This window comes from Musca vetustissima, unplaced genomic scaffold (assembly GCF_032173495.1).
Source record: "Musca vetustissima isolate MV318-11 ecotype Yass unplaced genomic scaffold, APGP_CSIRO_Mvet_v1 utg211356, whole genome shotgun sequence".
Lineage (NCBI taxonomy): Eukaryota > Metazoa > Arthropoda > Insecta > Diptera > Muscidae > Musca > Musca vetustissima.
Window position 1 is genome coordinate 1 of NW_026880340.1, and position 22,382 is coordinate 22,382.

The window sequence follows — 22,382 nt, forward strand, 5'->3', positions numbered from 1 at the left end:
TATTCATTACGCCGTGCTAAATTTCATGCAAATCGAAAGATATATAGGGATTTTGGTGCACCATTTACATTAAATAGGACAAAAATATATATGGGATCTATATCTAACTCTGGACCGATTTTCATTCTAGACCTAATTCAGTTCGCTGTACCAAATTTCGTGCAAATCGAAATATATATAGAGACTTGGGTACATCATTTACATTAAATCGGACGGATATATATACATATATATATATATATATGGGATCTATGTCTAAATCTGGACCGATTTTCCGGAAACTTAACACACATCATTCTAGACCTAATTTAGTACACTGTGCCAAATTTCGTGCAAATCGAAAGATATATAGGAACTTTGGTACACAATTTACCTTAAATCGGACGAAGATATATATGGGAGCTATATCTAAATCTGAACCGATTTTCCCGAAACTTAGCACACATCATTCTAGAGTTAATGGAATACGATACGCTAAATTTCGTGCAAATAGAAAAATATATAGGGACTTTGGTGGACCATTTACATTGAATCGGGCGAACCTATATATGGGAGCTATATCTAAATCTGAACCGATTTTCATGAAACTCAGCACACATCATTTTAGGCCTAATTCATTACGCTGTGCTAAATTTCGTGCAAATCGAAATATATATACTTTGGTGGACCATTTACTTTGGAACCTATATATGCACCATTTATATAAAATCGTGCCAAATGAAACTATATATGGGAGCTATATATATATAACTACATCTGAACTGATTTTCACGAAACTTAGCACATAACATTCTCGACCCATTTCAGTACCCTATGCTAAATTTCGTACATATCGAAAGATATATAGGGACTTTGGTGCACCATTTATATAAAATCGGACGAAACTATATACAGGAGCTATATCTAAATCTGAACCTATTTTTCATGAAACTCAGCACACATCATTCTGGGCCTAATTCATTACGATTTCCCAAATTTCGGAAGATTCGGAAGATATATAGGGACTTTTTACATTAAATCGGACGAATATATATATGGGAGCTATATCTAAATCTGAACCGATTTTTCCCAATTTCAATAGGGTTCGTCCTTGGGCCAAATAAGTGACATATGCCAAATTTCATTCAAATCGGATTATAAATGCGACCTGTACTTTGTTCACAAAAATACATGGACGGACGGACGGACAGACGGACGGACAGAGGGACATGCGTAAATCGACTCAGAAAGTGATTCTATGCATATTCTTCAAAGGAACCATGTGTCTATCTCGTTTCCTTTTGCCTGTTACAAACATATGCACAAAGACATAATACCCTGTACCACAGTGTGGTGAAGGGTATAAAAATGTACTTAGCATGGCACATACAATTAAAGAAACTTCATACTTTGAAAGCTACTATGGTTCGGAGGCGTCAATGTGAAAATGATAGAAATCGGAAATTATTCTATGAAGAAACCAAAAGAAACCTTAGAAGAAACATTTACTCCTTCAAACTTTCACAGCAGGCAGAACAAGTAGTCAGATAGGGTAGGGTACAAATGAAACTCTCATTTCAAAATGCAATAATACACTACTTTATGTTTCATTTATTCAATTTCAGATTTATTTACTTTGTTTTTTTTTTTTTTTGTATTATTTTTTTATTTTTGGACATACAAATACATAAGTGGTTAAATACATTTAAATCTATTATGTTTTTTATTTCTTTTTATATTTCATTGATAAATAAAAGTCATATTTATGATTTGCTTGTGTACTTAACTTTTAGAGGGAGTTCTTTCACAACTATATATTGTATTATTCTTGTTTTTTTTTTAATCTGACAAATGATTCTTCCGACCTCTGGATGATGTTAGTCTATCAAGGTCTGACAAAATAATTGTTTTGTGTTGTAATAGAGCAGGCAGGTTGGCCTATTGACAAACGTATAAATTGGCATCGAAAAATTGACACTTCGTGGAGAATTGATATCGAGAACCTTACGTGTAAATTTGGAATAGGTTAAGGTTTAATTATTGACACATGTTTCAATTCAATTTCGTTCGAATTACAGTACGTTTTAAGGGCTAAATCTTAATAATTAATAGAAAGTATAAATATGTATGTACGAATGAACTATGAACTAGTCATTAACTTGCAAACAAATAACGTAATAATTATATCCATATTAATATTGTTGTCATACCTAATAACACCGGATTCGATACAGTGACTAAATTATTACTCCACGCCATTTTATCGGCTTTATTGAAAACATGCACACATTTATGCATGACTGAAAATTTAAATAATTTCGGTAATGGCATATGACCTGACTGATATGTAAAAAATATTTACTATATATTACCTACTAACTTGTGTAACCTACATTAACAAATAAATATTTTGCTAGAAATGTAAACATTTTATATATTCTAATTTGGAAATGTTAAAAAATATTTACTTGTTATCGTAAAAATAATGTACATTTAAAAGAATTAAATAGCAAGAAACTGATTCGCCATTACCAGAATTGCAGGAGCGGTATCTACATCACTGTATCTCCAACTATATATTTACCTACTTATCTAAATGTGTTTCTGTATATTTTTATTATATTTATCAATGTTTGTGTATGTGTGCGTATATACAAATATTTGATTAAATGTCAATGTTCATACTGAATGATATCGTAGTTAACGGTAACGTCAATGCTAATATTGATCAGTCGAAGAGATTGTCATTACCGTCGTATTGATTTTCATTTTTCGTTTTTAGCAAATATACTAATTTTCTATATACCTAATTGCCGATAATTCCAAAACAGATCCTTGCAAACCATGTCTTTTTGATAGGTTGAACTCAACATTGATTAATACCATTTTAATGCTTAAAAATGGGAAAATCCAAAAAAATTAGATTTTTCAAAAAATAAAAATAAAGTAGTGAAGTTATGCATTTCAGCATACAATACGAGAAAGCAAATGTAAATTTGGTAAATTTTCATAAATCGAAAATGTCAAAAAATTGACTTGACTTGTTGCACCTGAAATAGAGATAGTGCCAATAAATATATTTATATGGTCAGAAATAGATTTTATTTGTAATTCAGTTGACATAAGAATTACAAATGTAATAATTGGAATTACAAATTGATTTACAATTAAAACGTCCCGAATTAATGAGAATTGTGAAGATGAATTACTATTGGGAAATCTGAGTTATAATGTGAATATTTTGGATACTATCCAAACTAAGGGTTTAGTTCGTTTTAATCATTGTGTTGGTATTATTTGTCAAAATTACCCAATTCTAAATGGTTTGCATGGATCACATCTTGTTGCGACTTGTCCTCTTTTACATGCCTATGTATTTTTGTATGTGTTATCCAAAGTGTTTTTATTAGGTATGTGTGTGTGTATGTTTACTTAAATTTATTTGACTTCCAAAACATTTTTAAACGCCTTTACGATTACTTTGTATGTCTATAGAATGTACGTAAATGCTATGCTTACGATCTAAATGCAAATTTAGTTTCCGTTGTCTTTGTAGTTAAAAAATTGGCAAGTTATTTGTTGCTGATTTTGTTGCTTTCAACTTGAGCGACAACATAATTCAGACCTTTTAGAAGATATGCGATGTAGTTGTGTTCCGAGTTGTTTGTCTGGTTTTTAAATGCACCTCAAGAATCCTTGGATATGTCATTAATTGCAGTTCTGGTCTGTCGTGGTAAGCTTGTCAAAGTCTTATGCTTTGTTCAACGATGATATGTTATCACAAAATGCTGATGGAGGGCTCAAGTTTTTCTCGCTGATTATGTGGTGAAATTCTTCCGGCACCTGCCGATCGGTGGAAGGTGGTCCGGAACCTTGAATAGATTGTTTGCTGCCTTTAGAAGGATACATGTGGCCGGCCATGGTGGATCCAATAGCCAAAGTATCGGCATTACTGAGGGTTTCCATGGCCCGGTAGTCAAAGAATGTAGACATATTGTCGTTTGGAATTCCCAGCAGATGAAGAGGTTCTATGCTGTGCGGCAAATGATGCCGATAGTTGTCGTGTCCTTCTCCTGCGGCATTTTTATGCTCAGCAGAGAGTTGTTTACCTTTACGTCGAGGAGTAATGGTCAGAAAATCGCCATAGCTTTTATTATGGCAAGCCAGCGACGATGCTGAAGTTATGGAACCCTTGGAATGGGTGGGGAGACGATCGTGCGATGGCATGGATTGTGGCGGTGTTGAATTCGTGGCTTGCTTTAAAATTTCAACATAGGAGCCCGACTGGACAATATGCGGGGAGGGGACGCTGTTAGACGTACATTGGAATTCACCGGCGAGGCTGTTTCCGCTGTTGGAATTATTATCGGAAGTTTTTGATCGAATTTTACCGGATATACTGCCGGACAAATTTGTATTGTTGGCTGAATTTTTGGCACATTCGTCTGAAGCTTGTCGCTGATGATGTTTGGGGGATGATGCTTTCCCATTGGATGATTGCTGTTGTTTGCGTTGTTTTGGTGGCGGGTCAAAGAGCCGGTAGTCGAGCGGCACCGCGTCCACGCTGCTATGTTGTATAAATGTTGTTGGCGATAAAAGATATATAGATAATAAAGGCATTATAATGAATAATATATTTAAAAGACATTCGTACATATAAACTTGGATATATATAAATATTTAATTCAAATATTTGGTTGCAATAGAATATAATAAATACATTCATGAAGGAAACATGCATGGTACAAATATCGAAGGCATTCACACAAAAAAATAATAACAGAAGACGAAAATATTAAAAATCGTTGTACCCAAATCATTACGTATCGTTAATTTGATTACATAATTAAGTTGTTAAAATAAAAAAAAAGAAAATAGTTTTCCCCCAATAATCAACCTACTAGCAGGAGTTTACAATGGCATTGTTTCTGAGCTTTAAATGTTTTTGGTTTTATTGTATCCTAAATATATTACCTCCTCAATGAATTTGATTTTCCTTTTTTGGAAAAAAATCAAATAATCCTAACGATGTTTATTTATAATATAAGCCAAATACCTCTCTCTATATTTTACGAAATTTCATAATTTGCTGTATGCAGTCGAATTCGGTTAAGCGAAAACGCATAATTTCAGTCATTTTTTTCTCTTATGCAGAATTCTCAATTAAGGGGACTTCGGATAAGCGAAACTCATTGCGCTTAAACGAAGTTTGCATTTTGACATCTGTTGACATTTTGTTTTTGCATAGTTGGAAAATGTGCAGATTCATTTTAGAGATTGCACATACAAAAATTTAAAAAATTTCGTCGCGGTTACAAAAATTATATTTTTTTCTCTTAAACGGTGCTCGTTCCATATGTATTTGTGTTTTTCCAACAAAAATTTTTTCTCTTATACGGATTTTCAATTGCCCGGTTTTCATTTAGGCGAAGTAAAGTGTTTGAAAATTCATCCGAAATATTAGTTTAAAATTTTTGGTTTCAATTAAGGGGAACCCCCCCCCCCCCCCCCGATTCTCGGGGTCAACTTTTTTGTTGATATAATTCGAATCTACACTGATTAAAGAATGTCTCTACAAAATTTCAAGTGAAAATCTCAAGAACTCTTGAAGATATAGCCGATTTATTGTGTTAGCATCAAGTGACGGCTGAAGGGCTTCTCAAACTTTAAACGAGTTTTTCTCTAAACATTTTTTTGCGAATGGCGGGCACGATAACTCAAAAACTAATAATCCAATCGGTTCCAAATTTTGCAACGTTTCTCTGGGAGTATATAGCTCTCGTATGAACTAGGATAAAGCCAATCGGTGAAGATCTTCCTTATTTTTTAACTTGGTTTTTGGTAAAAAATCAGCGATTTTCCAAAAATATTTTTTCAAAGGTCCACCATTTTGTTAATTTTAGAGCGAAGTCTATAATCCTAGTTCATACGAGAGCCAGACATGTACTCTTTCTAACACCGTTGGAATTTTCGGATTCCGATGCTCCAGTGAGGAGTTATCATGCCCGCCATCAAAAATAAGGACTTTTCTTTAATTACAAAAAACAACAACAAAACAATAACAAATTTTTTTTTGTAAATTATATTTTTCTCTTTTAAATCTTCAATTATATATGTGCAAAGTTACAAACCTTAACAAGCATTTGAAAATCTTAACCGATTTTTTCGATAAACCGGCGTTCGCTTATCCGAATTCGACTGTATATAGTAACGTATTTTTATACCACACTGTGGTACAGAGTATTAATTCTTTGTGCATATGTTTGTAACATGCAAAAGGAAACGAGATAGACACATGGTTCCTTCTCAGAATATGCATAGAATCACTTTCTGAGTTGATTTGTGCATGCCCGTCTGTGCATCCGTGCGTCCGTCTTGTGAACAAAGTACAGGTCGCATTTATGATCCGATTTGGATGAAATTTAGGATAAGTTACTAATTTGGCGCAAGAAATCGGTTCAGATTTAGATCACATTCAGAAAACCCCATTTGAGTTTAACCAGGTATAGTGTTCGGAAAAATCCAATTTTTTAAGGTAGTTGCAGATTCTCCATTTAACTGATCAAAATTCTGTAAATAACGTATCATAAAATTGTTTTTATCTGTGTCATATGTATTGTTCACAGCAATTAATTTTTGGTGGTTTTACGTAATAGAAGGCATGGTTTTAACAATTGCCATTTATTGATAATACTTTATTAAAGTATATAATTAACAAATTTATTTAATATATAAGTCATGTTTTGCTAATTGAGATCCTGACTATATGAACATGTCATGCAGAATACTGATGTATTTACCCTATACCCTATGCGTTGTCAAAGATTACTGAATTGAAAATTGTCAGTTGCAAAACTAAACTTAAAATGCCGCACAATCGTAAAAATAGGTATACAACAAAAGTACCAATTCCCAATTTTCAACTGAGGGATTCTCATAAATTGATCACCAACGTTGTTGTCCAACGTATGGTTCTGGCAAAAAATACATATTTCGAATACTTTATGGTACTGTTGAAAAATATTTGTCTTCAAAATGCATGCTTTTAATAGCACTACGCAATAAATTTCAATTTATTTTGAAATTATCCGGAAATTCCATAAAATTATGATAGAGGGGCTAAAATTAGAAGACAGGTGTATCGATATTTTGAAAGTTTACGTCGGGATGTAACCTAAAAAGGCGATGCAATATTTCCCATTTCCAAGGCATTTGAAAATATTCGAATTAAGATTTCTCAAAAACCTTGCATTGTATGCTTTCTAAATACCATACCATAACATACCATTTTCTATGAACATAGAGTTGGTTCATTTTTGAGACTTTGACTTTGTGAGACTATAATCATATGAAAAACGCATCCAATCCGAACGGGGTTTTAAGAAAAAAATTGATTGTTTCTTCTTCGACTATCTTCCTGCCAAATATTGTTGGTCGAATTAATAGCAAGTTCTAAACCAATTACGGAAAATCGTGAAAAAAGCTTCGAACATTTATGTTTTTTTTTTACATATCTGGCATTTTGAGTGTGATGTTTTTGTTTTTGGATTTTAGGTAATTTTAGCTTAATTATTATTTGAAAATCCAACCAAAATCGACAAAATTCAAACTGGGTTTAAAAACCCTTAGAAAATTATTCAAACGCCAGCTAGCTTTTAGATTTTGACGGTCCCGACTGGTTCAAGATTTTTGTGTTGCACAGTGTTATATATGTTATATATACAATAATTAAAAATTAATATACAAGGAAGTACGGTTATAGTGAACTAGTAGGGACCAAGCAAATTAGTTCGTTATATGCAAAGTAATGCAAAACATAGGCTTAGGAGAAAAAATATATTCACTTAGAAACCGGTAGTTTTTGTGTTCCTTTTTTGGACAATACTTAAACCACTTTTCTTTTCGTTAATAAACTTAATTTTTTTGTAAAGACTGCCAGCGTTAGCGTAAAAAATAATATTTGTGAGGACTGCCATCGTTAAGTAGTATGTATGCTTGTAGCAAGTTCGTCACTACCAAGTAAACTAAATTAAAAGAAAATACATTTGTATGAAAAAAATATGTCTCAAAACTTCAGGACCAAGAAATGTGCTTGCTATTAAAACAGTTCGTTATATATATTGAAGTAAAAATATATAGTTGCTTGGGGATCCTTACAGAACTTAAATTGGTAATTTATCATTGGCCATCAATACAAATCAAACTAAAATTATATATTTTCTTACAATACGGCATCTGTCATTTCCCGTTACATATCAACTATTACCACTACACATACACACACATACATACTGTATCTATGTAGACTTTGAATATCAAGTCGCGGAATATGTGCGTAAAAATAAAATCAACGATCAACGAATTTCAATTTTATCTTGCCTATTTGAATGTGAGCTCTTCTGATATCCAACACTGTCACTGCTACCACTACCGCTGCCCGAGTATTTCAAAATGATCAGAGCATTGGGGCTACTGCGGGCGTTGCTGACGGGTGGCGGTGGCTGATGTTGTTGTGGTTGGGGCTGGTTAGTAATGACTGGGGCAGCCGTACTGTCATGCTTGGAGGATGATGCAAAACGATAAGAGGGTGAAGGTGACGGAGGGCGTGTAGGCTGCTGATGCTGTGCGCTAATTGTGGTCTCAGAAGTGGGGCGTTGTATTAAATGGACAAACTGGTGCGGAGGTTTAGGTTGGGGCCGCATCTTTGGCTTTGTAGCACTGGCGGGTTGTGGATTTAAAGTGACGGAGCATGCGGGGGGAGGATGGGGTGAAGTGTTTGTAGACTGGACATTGGCTAGAATTTTGGTAGGTTTTATGATTTGAAAAAGGGAACGGGGAGATTTAAAGGAGGTTCGTCTGGACGATTTTGTAAGCACTTCCGTGTTTATCGATTCTGCCGGCCCATTAGAAGTGTGTGAGCTCTCGTTCGAAGAATCTTTCTTGCGTATCGGTAAAATGTTTTCTAAATTAGTGTAAATATGCAAATTTGTAGACAGGGGTTAGGTTAGTATGTGATGGCAATAAATAACCCGAAATCTCGTTTATCATCCGAAGTCAGCCAGGCATGACTTCGCCCGACAGCAAGTCGGCTAGGGTGAATGACGAGATATCGAAAAAATTCAAACAGCTACTGCAGGGTGGTGTTAGTGATGATGACAATGGTCTACTTATGGGTGTTTTCAGGTATGTTGATTACAAATTCAATGGATGGGTTAGGTGTATTATGAAGATTTTCGACTTTTATTTTTTGATTGTATATAAAATAGGTACTAACTTACTATGAAGTTGAGGCCTGCTGAATACCGACAGGCGTTCTTTGTTGCTGCTACCGCTACCGCGTGGACTATGCCCGTGAACTTTGGGAGAAACCAAACAAAAATCAGACTATGGACGTAAATGCGTATTTATATCGATACTAGTACTCACTGTTGTATGCGGAGTTGTCCATCTGACTGGAAGCATCCGTTCGAGTACTACGGTTATCGTCGCGTATACGTTCGCCACTCAAATCACTGTCGCTGTTTAGACTATCGTATTCCTCTGACTCCGACTTGATGGTCTTGGACCGTCGCTTGTGACGCTTCTCGGTGTTTGTATGGCTGCACTCACCACCTCCAATGGAAATATTACCACTGCCCGATACCGAACGCTTGACCTTCATGCCCGTGCTGGAGAGCGTGTTGTCGTCACCACTGCGTGGATCGTACATGGCCGGCTGAATGCCCTTGCGGTTAAGCGGAATATTGGCCGACTGGTTCTCGTGTTCTGGTAAATGGAATGTAGCATAAGGATATATATCTTCAGAGTATTCAGGTATGCGCTCAAGTGCAACAACCGAATCTCCCGGTGATTGCTGACACGATTTGCGCATCGTACCATAATATTGCTCACGGTGTTGTAGATCCTTTCCCTCGTTGCCAGGAGGCCTCATCGTATCCACATTGCGAGAAAATATGTGCCGCGGATCTGTAAAAGAAACCCTAGGTGCAACAATTCTTTAAGTGGAAAACCTCAGACTTACAATTCTTGAAACATATACAAGCGCCGATCAGAGCCAATATTGTGCCGAAAATAGATGTAATAATCACCGCTATTAAATGGGCATCCCTAAATAAGGAATTCACCTGGGGCAAGTCACTCTGATCCAAATCACGAGGCATGCCACTAAAACGCAATGTTTCAAATGTATACTCCTTAATGGTTGATCCAGCATTATTGTGGGCCGTTACACGCAAATTGTAAATGGTCCCCGACTCCAAATCGCCAATGGTGTAGCGTGTCTAATAAAATTGAAAATATAGTCATGAAAAAATAATTGCCCAAGAATATTACTCAAACCCGCATTTAAAGAAACGATCTCTCTCTCTCTCTCTCTCTCTCACACACACGCACAGACACACTATTTTTGGAAAGAGCGCTTTGATGTGAATAAACGTTTCTTTAAATGCCTTTACAACCATGTCTACGTATGAATGCCAAAAAGGGATATGATGCCGCTTGGTTAGTGAATATGAATACGGATACTAATGGTTAATTTACGTACATGATCTCAACTACACTCTACGGTCTAGTAGATGTTACATGGAAATTACAGTGACTTACGTGGGTCTCGATGCGGCTGGATACGATAATCCAGTCGCTGGAGATACCATAGCGTTTAAATTCAATACTGAAATACTGAATTGGACAGCCGCCATCCTGCCACGACGAAAGTTCAATTAGCGCCGAAGTAATATTGGGTCTAATTAGGCTGTGTTTAGTCGGAGCGACAGGTTTGTTTCCTATAAAGACAGAGTGAACATTACAATAGGGTCTATTTTGCAATTGTTTTCGGTCAATCTACCTTTCGTTTTGCCAACTTCAATGGAGCTGGTGGCACTTGTACCAATTTTATTGAATGTAACCAATGTGAATTGATATCGCGTTCCACACTGTAATCCCTCCAAGAGGTGCGAGTTTACCCGCCGGTCGAGTTGGATTTCTTCCCAGTCTCCAAACTCTTTGCGATATGTTAAGGTGAAACCCCTTAATGGCGCACCCCCAATGTCGTCCACTTTCCATTGCAGGGAGACCGAATTGGTTGTGGTGCCAATGACGGATATAACAGGTGCCGATGGTGGAACTGGAAATAAATATTTTAAACACGTCATAATAATAGAAAATATAAAAAAACTATTTTAAATGTTTAAATCAGTTTTTATGGACTATCAAATTTATGAAGTCCACAAAAAACGTAGGTTAATTCGCGTGGGTAATACTTTCTATGAGAGATACAATATACAGTATTATTCGTTATGAAGGTTTAATAATAATTAAACCTTTACATATTTTTTATAAAACAACCCCATTATTTTTTCACCGCTCGTTGTATACAGTACATAAATTTGGAAAACATTCGGTTTGTACGGTAGTCAGTGTGAAAAGTCGACTATTTTCCCATTAGTTTTATCCCGAATTGGTTTAACTGAGTATTCGTTATGCCGAGCGTAGGCTGTATAGTCATATTAGTTATGGCCTGTATAGTACAATAAATAAATTCAATGACGTAGTTGTTGGTGTATAGGTTGGATACGTTCTGACTCAATTTCCCGATTGACACAACTGGCATCTCCTCGGCAAGTATCCTCAGCGGAGACCGTATAGTGCAGATGCCACCGAGCGGTGGTTGTTGTTGTTTTGCTTTCCTTCCTTGGCCCTATCTCCCATTGGAATATGTAAATGTATTAGCGAACGACAACCGATCCTCAGCGATCTCCGCGATCCTGTACGAATGCGCTAAACTGCAATCTCCATAGAAGCAACTAGTCGAATATCATTTACGCGTTATCTACCTCTGCCTCCACCCCAAATTACAAAGATAATTTTGTTGTTGATAGAAAAGAAAGAATCGCCAATAAAGCCAATATACTTCCATCAATTATTTTCTTGTTTTTATTTTCTTGCATTTCTTTCTATTCCTTACACCATTAACTGCTTGCTAGTTCTTTCGTCGTCGGTCGCTTAACCCCGCTCCCTTGAGTTAATTTACTGATCATCCCGCACCCCAACCATCATCCACGGCGAGGAGTAGAGCAAGCCCCTCGCCTAAAAAATAGGTACATTATTAAAGGATATATTTTCCCCATTTTATCAATTCGCATGGATGTTTATACATTGAACACTTTTACGTCATAAAAATAATAGTAAAAAAAACAAATTCAAAAATGTAATTTTTTTCATTCATTAAGTATCTAAAAAATATTAATTTTTAAAAATATAAATAACCAATAAATACCAAGAAAGCACAAAAACAGGGAAATAACTCGTACGAAAAAAATAAATACAAAAGTAAATTTTTTAAATCATTTCTACATTATATAAATCACTTTTTGTACCCTGGAAATTGGAAAATGACTTAAAGTGTGCCAATTAATTGTTAAGGGTACAAAAACTTCCCGTAGTCCCAATATCTCAAATAAGAGCTCGTAAAACGTTTCTAAGTAATATGGATATGGATCCACTTCTAATGATGAGGTAGTTAATTTTTTAAATATTCATTAGTAATTGTTAAACACCTTTGTCGGTGTCCCCCTTGACGGCGTGAAGACCCCTTTTCGACAAGAACCTGTATTATCGGAAATAAACTGTATAAACGGGAAACATTTTTTCAACGATCACAAAATTTAAACAGTGTTTTATTTATGTTTTATTTTTTTTTCAAGGGTACAAAAGTGAGTGCATTGTTGAGTTGATTTTGATTTCATAATTTTTTTCTTAGAAATTGATGATTTTGTTTTCTAATTTAAGGCTTTTTTGTTATGTACATAATACTTAATAAAACAAAAACAATTTTTTTAATATACATTTTCTACTTTTATTTGTATGGCGTAAAAAGTGCTCAAAGTATAAACACCCACTCGCTTCTTTGTGTCTGCCTCTTATTTTGGGCATGTCAAGTTCTGCAATAGCTCTCATGTAAGGATACCCCCGTTGTTCATCAAATTAAATGTTTGCCCCACATATGTATGTCATTTTACGGAAATTTGAAATAATTTTTTGTGGGTGACATATTTGAAGGAAAATACATTAGTTATGTTGGGAATGGAAAAATTGTTTAACGAAAGAAAAAGACCATTGAGGAAACAGAAAATTACACTTAGGAAACAGCGAAAAAAGTTCACTCGCCTACATTTTGTCGACAACTGAAAAAGATATCTAAACCTATATTTTATGAGTTCTGTTCAAGGTGCCCCACGTTCAAAGGCGCTCCCCTACTTAGTCTGTGAAAAGTTATATATAGAGTTTTGTTTTTGTATATTACACATATTAAATATCTCATCTAGGCCACATCAACCAGCCGACTTTTGTACTCATATGGGAATACTCACCTTGGACAAATAGTTGATATACGATGTGGTCGGAACCTATGGAATTTCTCACTACACAGGAATAATTGCCTTCATGTGACCTTTGAATACTTCGCAATGTAAGAGTATTATCGTTGCTGACTTCTAAGCGGAAATGTTTTTTTGCTCGAGCATTCAGCACCTTCCACTCGGCATTTGGCTTCGGCGATCCTACAAATAAACATGGCAATTTCATATCAACCCTCCAACTGACACTAAGAGTTTGACTAAATGAGATAATGGCTGCCGGTACAGTGGCACTGGGCACAAGTTTGATGACCGGTGTACTAGGACCCTGGCCAACGCGGGTCGAAGCCGTCACCCAAGCCTCATAGGTTTCTCTTGTCGAAAGGTCTTTGGCCTCAAAATGTCGGTTCTGTGACGGTAGGACTTCTTTTAAAATTTTTAGTTCCTGCCCTTTGTCGAGGATGCGAATATAGACGGTGTACTTCGTGACTACGCCATTAGGCCTCCTCGGTGGTAGCCAGCTTATAATGACAGACGACTCCGAGTTGACCACTGATTTTACTCTTTCCGGAGCATCTGGTACGGCCTCTTCCGTTATACATGACACTGTTGCACTGACCACGCCTTCCCCAGCACGGGTAAATGCCAGAACCTGAACACTATAGTTTGTAAAAGGTTGTAGACCATGCAAGACAGTGCTCAGAGCCGATGTAATCTTGGTTTCTCTGCTACCATACTCTGAGTCGAAATTTCCAGGTTCGTATAGGACCTTGTAGCCTTGAATAACACCATGATGATTTTCCTTTGGTGGTGGTTGCCACGAGATTTGTATATTTTGAGCTGTCAATGCAATGCAAGTTACTGATTGAGGAGGGGCTGATGGTGCATCTTCCAGAGTATGACCCAGAGCCACTTCACTGGGAGGGCCGTCACCTTTGACATTGAACGCAGATACAGTGACAGCATACTGCGTGTATTTTTCCAAACCAGTCAAACGGAAGTCGTTCAATCCTTCGCCGCCAAGACTGCTCACTTTTGTGAAATTCTGAAAACTATCAGTAGATCCATGTTTCTGATAGGCGATAGTATATCCCAAAAGTTCTCCATTCCACGTGTCTCGTTCGGGAGGGCGCCACGTGATTAGCAATTGTTGTGGCCCTAACGGCTCTGCTGAAACGTCCTGGGGCCTGCCGCTAGGCGCTTCGGCATCAGTTTGTAGGAGCAGAATATCACTCGGGGCACTTGTGCCCAAATGGTTTTCGGCATATAACCGGAAATGATATGCTTGAGCCGGTCGCAGTGATCCTATTTGAGCGGTAGTCTTATCGCCAGGTAGTAACTTTTGATTGTTGCCATCATGCCATACATCTGTGGAAGAAAAATGAACCAAATTACTGAGGGTAAGAAACATTCCTACAAATACGATACAAACCTCCAGCTTTCTTATATTGTAATATGTAATTCGAAATTGGTTGGGAATCCCGGTTATTTCCACCCAACAATACTGAATCCTGATCGTTCGGTGACCAAGCCAATGTCACCGAACGACTTCCTAAGTCAGTGACATGTAGATTGACGGGAAAGTTGGGTGGCTCTTGGACCTGTAAGTGGATTACAGCTCGATCATGTCCATACGCATTGCTTGCAATACATGTATATTCGCCGCGATCACTCAGTATCGTCTGAAGAATCGTAAGCTCTGATACAACACCTCTGCTCAGAGGCGAATCCTTTACGTGGTAGCGAACATCGAATGATGGATCTATTCGGTTGGCCTTGGCTCGCCAAGACACATCCAATGGTTGATCGCCATCAGCTTCGCATCTTAATGTTACACGATCGCCTCTTCGTACGGTCACCTGTTTTTTCGATACTGTCACAGTTGGTCCAACTAAGGTGTAGACAAAAACAATAAAGACACACAATTAAAAAATGCGCACGGTTTATACGATAGAGGATTTACCATGAACGGTCACCTTGATGAGTTGGCTCAAACCCGCGCCAATTCCATTATTAGCTTGACACAAGTAGCTACCCTCATGTTCTCGGCCTACTTTCGGAATGATCAACGAACCGTTGCTGTGTGTTTCTATCAACGATTTGGAATTACCATTACCCATATTGTAACTCAGTTCCCGGTATTCTCCCGATTCACCTATGTATTGCGATAGACTTCTGATTATGAAACTGAGGCATGCATGATTTCGTCCTTACCAATTGATTGTTTCCACTGCAGTGTCGGAACCGGAAACCCATCGGCTTGACATTTTAAAATAATCGGATTGCCGAGTATGGCATCCTGATCCGTAGGTTTGATGATCCAACGCGGTGGCACTGTTGCAAAGTCGTTATTAAATATTATTTTAAGAAAGGGTGCATTGTATCATAGCAGCGAAAACGGTGCTCATCATGCAAACTACGACTACCAATCAAATCGTAACATTTAAATGTTTCACATTAAATACATGACTGTGACAATAATACAAAAGTAGACAATTGAAATTAAAGAAATATCCGAAAACAAAATGAAGCCAAACTGAAAAGGAAGAAAACTGAAGGCGAATAGAAGGTGAAGTCAAAGAAACACAGAAAGGTACAGTGTAACAACGATAGGCATTGGGTATAGATAGATATGTAGATACAGATGCGGTTTTACAAAGTGCTCATCTATGGGTTGCATTTCTCAGTGATTCAATACGAGGTGCTCTGTGATGGTGCTGCGATCCGTGCTGCGTGCGTTGTGGTGGCTGTGTGTTCTCGCCTTGATGTGCAACATCGCTGCTTTAAATATTTCCTGGTTTATTAAACATTTTGTTCTAGACTCCAAAACTCGTCACCAAATAGGGTTTTTTTGAAACTGTCGTTATCGAGGTTCGGTACAGTTGTAAAGTAACTATCCCGAGCAAACTAAACTACACCGTCTTTCAACTTTAATATTTACTGGAATTAGGGTCGTTATACAGAGGTTTTAACTCGTGGGAACACAATATCATTAGCCTTCAAGATGGCAAAGTCGAAAAATACCAGGAAGCTCGATTTCAATTTTTGAAGTGTTGATAAAACTGAAATATAAGCTGATTTATTTTTAATAATAAAAATGAATTTGTTCTTAACCCTTTGTGGCCCAATGTTGCCCACGGGCAACAAAATGTTTTAGAGTAGATAGATTTGGATTGCATGTGTCAAGACATGATTATGGTTATGATTATTTTTGGCCAAGTTATGTGCTTTACAATATAAAGAAAATGCCAGAAATGTTTACAGTACTAAATTGTGTATACAGTCCAAATTAATTAAATCGCTTCGTATTCGAATTATAGGAATTGTACCATCGAAATTATTTTTCATTATTGTAAAAATAAAACATAAAGGGTAATTCTAAAGATTTTTTCGTCGATATTCCATTTGATTTTCTTTGCATTGGATATTCATTTCTCATAAATAATGTACTGTATCTCCGAAATGCAAGGATAAAGCGAGGTCAAATTTGGTTTATATCCTATATCGCGGAAAAAATCGGGGCTCAAAAGGTTATGTTATGTATACGGCCACTTCCTTGGTAACTTGCACGACCTTTGGAAGTAATAAAACGTAAAATTTTAAATAGATCAAACAGAGTTAAATTTTTTGCAATTCATCCTTAATATATTTTGTAGTCCTATCAGTGTTAAAAGAAAATTGAAAACAGCAGGTTTTTATCTTTTGAGATAAAATATACAAAAGAACGGTCATTCACGCGACTTCAAATATACTTGGCTTTAGAGATCATTGCTAATAATGAATATTAAAGTACAATTAAAAAAATTCTTCGACTTCGGTTTACCTTTTGACGGAAATTCCCATATGTATTTATTAAGCGTATTTAAAATATAATTAAAACTTGGTGATGAAACTTTTCACCGGCTGAACTTTACACATTTTTCACATTAGGATTTGACTTTTTAATTCAAAAACGATTTCAAATATTATATTAGGAATGAATGAACTCTTCGGTTATATTGATTCAAATTAGGGCTAGTCCATTGAATCATTTAAAAAGACCCACGATGAAATTGTGTTTGCATTTTTATACCCTCCACCATAGTATGGAGGGTATATTAGTTTTGTTTTTCCGTTTGTAACGCATCGAAATACTCATTTCCGACCCTATAAAGTATATATATTCTTGATCAGCGTAAAATTCTAAGACGATTTATGGATGTCCGTCTGTCCCTCTGTCTGTTGTAATCACGCTAGCGTCTAAACGAATTTAGATAGAGCCCCAAAATTTCGCATAGAGTCGTCTTTTGTCTGCAGGCAGGTCAAGTTCGAAGATGGGATATATCGGTCCACGTTTAGGCATAGCTCCCATATAAAGATACCCCCCAATTTTCGGTATTTTGAGGTTCTTGAGCGTGTTTTTCAACCGAATTCGCTGAAATTTGGTACTTTGAGTTCTTATTGGGTAGCAAATATCCCCACTAAAAATTATAAATATAGGTTCATTTTTTCGGACAGCCCCCATGTAGGGGTAACCCCAAAATTTCGGTATTTTGAGGTTCTTGAGCGTGTTTTTCAACAGAATTCGCTGAAATTTGGTACTTTGAGTTCTTATTGGGTACCAAATAAACCTACTAAAAATTATAAATATAGGTCAATTTTTTCTGGTACCCCCCTTATAACGGTACCCCCCATATAACGGTCCCCCTCAATTTTCGGTATTTTGGGGTTCTTGACCGCGTTTTTCAACGGAATTCGCTGAAATTTGCTTTATTGGGTTCCTATTGGGTAATAAATTTCTCCACAAAAAATTATGGATATAGGTCCACTTTTTCTGGTAGTCCCCATATAACGGTACATCCTAATTTTCAGTATTTTGGGGGTTTTGATCGTATTTTTCCGCCGAATTAGCTGTAATTTAGTATTTTGGGTTCTTAATAGGTACCAAATCTCCCCACAAAAATTATGAATATAGATCCATTTTTTCGGATAGCCCCCATATAAGGATACCCCCAATTTTCGGTATTTTGGGGTTCTTGAACGCGTTTATCAACCGAATTTGCTGCAATTTGGTATTTTGTAGTCGTATATGGTAACAAATCTCCCTACCAACAATTATTAATATTCGCCCCTTTTTGGGGTAGTCCCCATATAACCCCCTTTTTTATATTAAAATAGTTATCTGATTTGTTACGCGTTTTAATTTTGGTTCTAAGACTCTGTTGTAATCATTTCACCTGCGGAGGATAGCGAGATAAAAAATTAGAACGTAAGGTTCGATAATGAACTATAGCCGCATTTAGACCTAGCCCCTGTGTGGAGGTACCAGAAGAAGTGGACCGATATTCCCCATCTTCGAATTTGAACTAAGTTTGGAAGAAATAATAAGATGTGCGAGGTTTGAATGAAATCCAACTTTACTGAAACGGATTTGGTCCAAAGAAACATGGGGTCTAGAACCAATATTTCGATGAGACACATTTTCATTATGTTAAAGTGTATACACCGTCATTAGCTGTAAGGCTGGAGGTATAATTATCCATTGAAATTTTCTGAAATTTGTATTGTTGTTTACATTATGGTTTACATAATCCGTTTTTAGAAATGTCGGTATAGGTCCACTTTTTGGCATGTTCCCTATATTTTAATTTGTAGTACCTGCCGTATATCTATGGTGGAGGCTATCCAAAGTTCGGCCCGGCCGAACTTAACGCTTTTTCACTTGTTTTTTTTTTGTCATACTTTCTTTTAACGGAAAACGTATAAATTTGTTTTACTAAGATTTCATATAATCTTTTTGACTCAAAAATATAGACTTTATTTGTTAGGAACGGTGAATTGCGGTAATAGTGAACTAGTAGGGACCAAGCAATTTAGTTTGCTATAAAAGAAGTTCGTTATTGCAAGGATAGGCAAAACTTAGGCTTATTTATATTCGTTTAGAAACTTGTATGTTTTGTGTCCTTTTTGTCAATACTTTAGAGGCTTCCTTTATTTTTTTAGGAACCTGACATTACAGCTGAATGATTCGTAAAGGTTATCAGCGTTTTCATTGTACTGGATTTCGTTAAGCCAGTGGTTTTAAATTGCCAATTCTATTGCATATGTGTCAAATAAATTCTCTTAAAGTAGGTTAACCCGGTAACGAGCTCTAATGTAAATGCCATTTCAGCGTAGAAATTAACTATATATTTGTAGAAAGTTCGTTATATCCAAATCAAAATATATGAAAAGCGAAAGTTGGGACCGAATGAATAGTTCGTTACAAAAAAAGTTCACTTACTTCGGGACCAGGAAATGTGTTCGCTATAAAGAAAGTTCGTTAAAAAAATGTGTTTCTATTCGGTATTTGGTGATGCTATGATTGCGAAAATTTTCATCTGCTGTTATGTGTAAAATATTTCCTCAACAAACGACAATTTTGGAGTTTAGAATAAAAATGATCCAACAATTTTATTTACAGGTGAATTGTGAAATTGCAGATTTATTCTGCGTGCCGTTGCAATGAAGTTACGGTGCCACATTTAAATAAACTGTTATTCCAATTTACCGGACACGGACAGCATAGCTGTGTATTCAACAGATCCAGCACGATTTGTCACTCGACAGGTGTAGTTGCCATTGTGGCGTGAGGTAACATTATGTATTGATAGAATGCTTGAAAATGGAGCGTATTCATTAATAGTCAAGGAAGGATCGGGAGCCTTGTTTCCATTTCCTCCCATGCCATTGCTATGGACATCTTGGTGATTACCGGCAGAATTGCCATTGCCACCACTCTGTATGGGAGCACCATCCTTCAGCCATGTAATGTTAAATGGTTGATCGCCTTGGCTGCTGGAACACATTAGTTGCGTACGCATTCCTTCCGTTATTTCATCTTCAAAGCTAAAGGGCGATATACGAGGCGGAACTAGGAAAATTTCAAGAGATAGATGTCATGTGGAAAATTAACGAAATCGGAAGGAATCGAATTTACAGTTAATGTTCAATAGGCGAAAAGTAGGTTAGGGAAAAATTTTAACGGAAAAATTACAAAATATTTTCAACATAAATCGGATTGGGATATAATTGAAGGGAACTGAAAATGAAGTGCTTCGTTATATTCACAATACATATATTTCTCATGCATTACTTAGTAACTAACGAGGTAAACATGCTCAAAAGAAGTCCCATTGCAAAATATCGGGCATGCAAACTCAGACGTGCATTTGTCATATACCATTAACTCTTAGCTGTGCAGAGTGCGATACAGTTGCGGCATCATTTTGGACGCGACAGGTGTAGGTGCCGCTCTGAGCCCTCGTCACACTTGTTATGCTGAGGGCGCTGGTGAAATCATCATTTTGGCGAATTGTCACTAGGCCGCCGTCTCCTTCACCACCGCTACTACCATCGTCATTCGAGTAGGTTTTCGAGCCGTGGCCGTGGGCATAGTTGATCGATGTCGGATGTGAGCCAGAGCCCGGCGCAGCAACGTCACCGGTACCACTAATCCCACCGCTGACACTGCCGCTGTCTCGTGCATTGTGCGTAAACTGCATGCCTGCAGTTTCCGCCGGTTGTAGTGGTTTTCCATCCTTTAGCCAGGTGAATGTGAGCGGTAGGTCACCGGTGCCAATGACACATTGAATGCTAGTACGATCGCCGACATTCAGATCGCGGGCGAATGAAAATGGTGTAATCTTGGGCGGAACTAAAATTTTACATTGATACTGTGGGTGTTGGTTGTCTCATTGATTTTTCTCTTCTCGATTAAATACGTGAACAATAGAGAGATAGTTGGAGTTGTAACGTAACGTAACGCAAATCAAACAAATGTAAATGTTTATATGTATGTATGTTGAACTATGTTTACATTGGAGTCTATTAATACGAAAATTGTTCCATCAACATTAATTTGACATATCTTTATATATATATATGTTATACAATGTATGCCATATTAATATTGTAAAGCCGACTTTCTTTATATAGGTCGCGAATGTAAACTTACTCTTAGCAATTACCAAACTGAAGAGTGAGATCCTTTACAAAAGAAGTCACCAAAAATACGTTTGGTTTAATAGTGGAGATTGTTGAAAGGGCAAATTTAAAATTAAACCTTGTATCCACCAACGCCAATGTGGTGAGGAGCGTCGAAAATGTCAGTGATTTTATGTGACAGGCGTTCGTCATTTAAACACTTTGCGATTGACTAAATTCTGGGACATCCAAATTTTTGACTTTGGACGTTAATAAATATTGGGATCACCAAACAAAAAATTAAGTATACATCATTGACATATACGTTTCATTTTTTATTTTCATTTATTACTGCATTTAATAAGACTAAAAAATATAAAAAACGAAAATACAACTACAACAGCAAAAAAAGTAAAGAACCAAACATCCTTTACATTGAAATTTTACAACTTTTGTTTCCAGCCTTTGTGGTGTAATTTTACAGAAAGATATTGATTTTGTTATAAACTATTCTAATAATAATGAAAATCTTAACAACTGGGGTCTTTCAGCAAGACCACTTGAGATCTCAAGCTTACTGCCAATATAGTTATGAAAATACAGCTTTATTTCATTTCAGGCGATATTTCACGAACAAATTCTTCAATGTTGTCTTTCAAAGCCTCTGTTTGCCTTGTCTAAATGTATTGAATCGCACGAACTAGGCAGCAGTTTGAGCGATCCCAAACGTGAAACAAAAATTTTAGTCTACTATGTTGGGCACCGTCTTGCTGAAACAACATGTCTCTCATGTTGGACAAGAAAAATGGAATAGAGGAACTTCGTATAATGTGGACTATGCATCTAATGTGAACCACCCCCATATATTCCGAAATGCTTGCCATATCTTCGAAGGCCGATTTGATATATGTTTTATTAATTAGTCAAAACAAACATTAAATATGAGTTTGACTACAGAAGTCGAACACTTTGTTTTTCTCAAATATGCTTTGGTGGGCTGCGAGGGCTATTCCAAAACATGGGTCGCATATGTTTGTTTTCAATATTCTCTAGAAGGTTGAAATTGGAACAATACTATCATCATTGAAAATTAGAAGCATTATTTTA

General features: G+C 36.5%; 1 protein-coding gene across 1 annotated transcript; it reads right to left on the reverse strand.

The window, feature by feature from the left end:
* Positions 1 to 3,646: 3,646 nt before the first annotated feature.
* Positions 3,647 to 21,025, reverse strand: LOC133325911 (cell adhesion molecule Dscam2-like; the record flags this gene model as incomplete). The annotated part of the gene is made up of 13 exons (XM_061534612.1): positions 3,647 to 4,546; positions 9,254 to 9,335; positions 9,406 to 9,591; positions 9,670 to 9,945; positions 10,001 to 10,259; positions 10,582 to 10,760; positions 10,823 to 11,101; positions 13,347 to 14,699; positions 14,764 to 15,222; positions 15,295 to 15,486; positions 15,546 to 15,665; positions 19,861 to 20,223; positions 20,533 to 21,025. Coding segments are annotated over 13 exons (5,058 nt in total), but the record flags the coding sequence as incomplete, so codon positions are not given.
* Between the last annotated feature and the right edge of the window lie 1,357 nt (positions 21,026 to 22,382).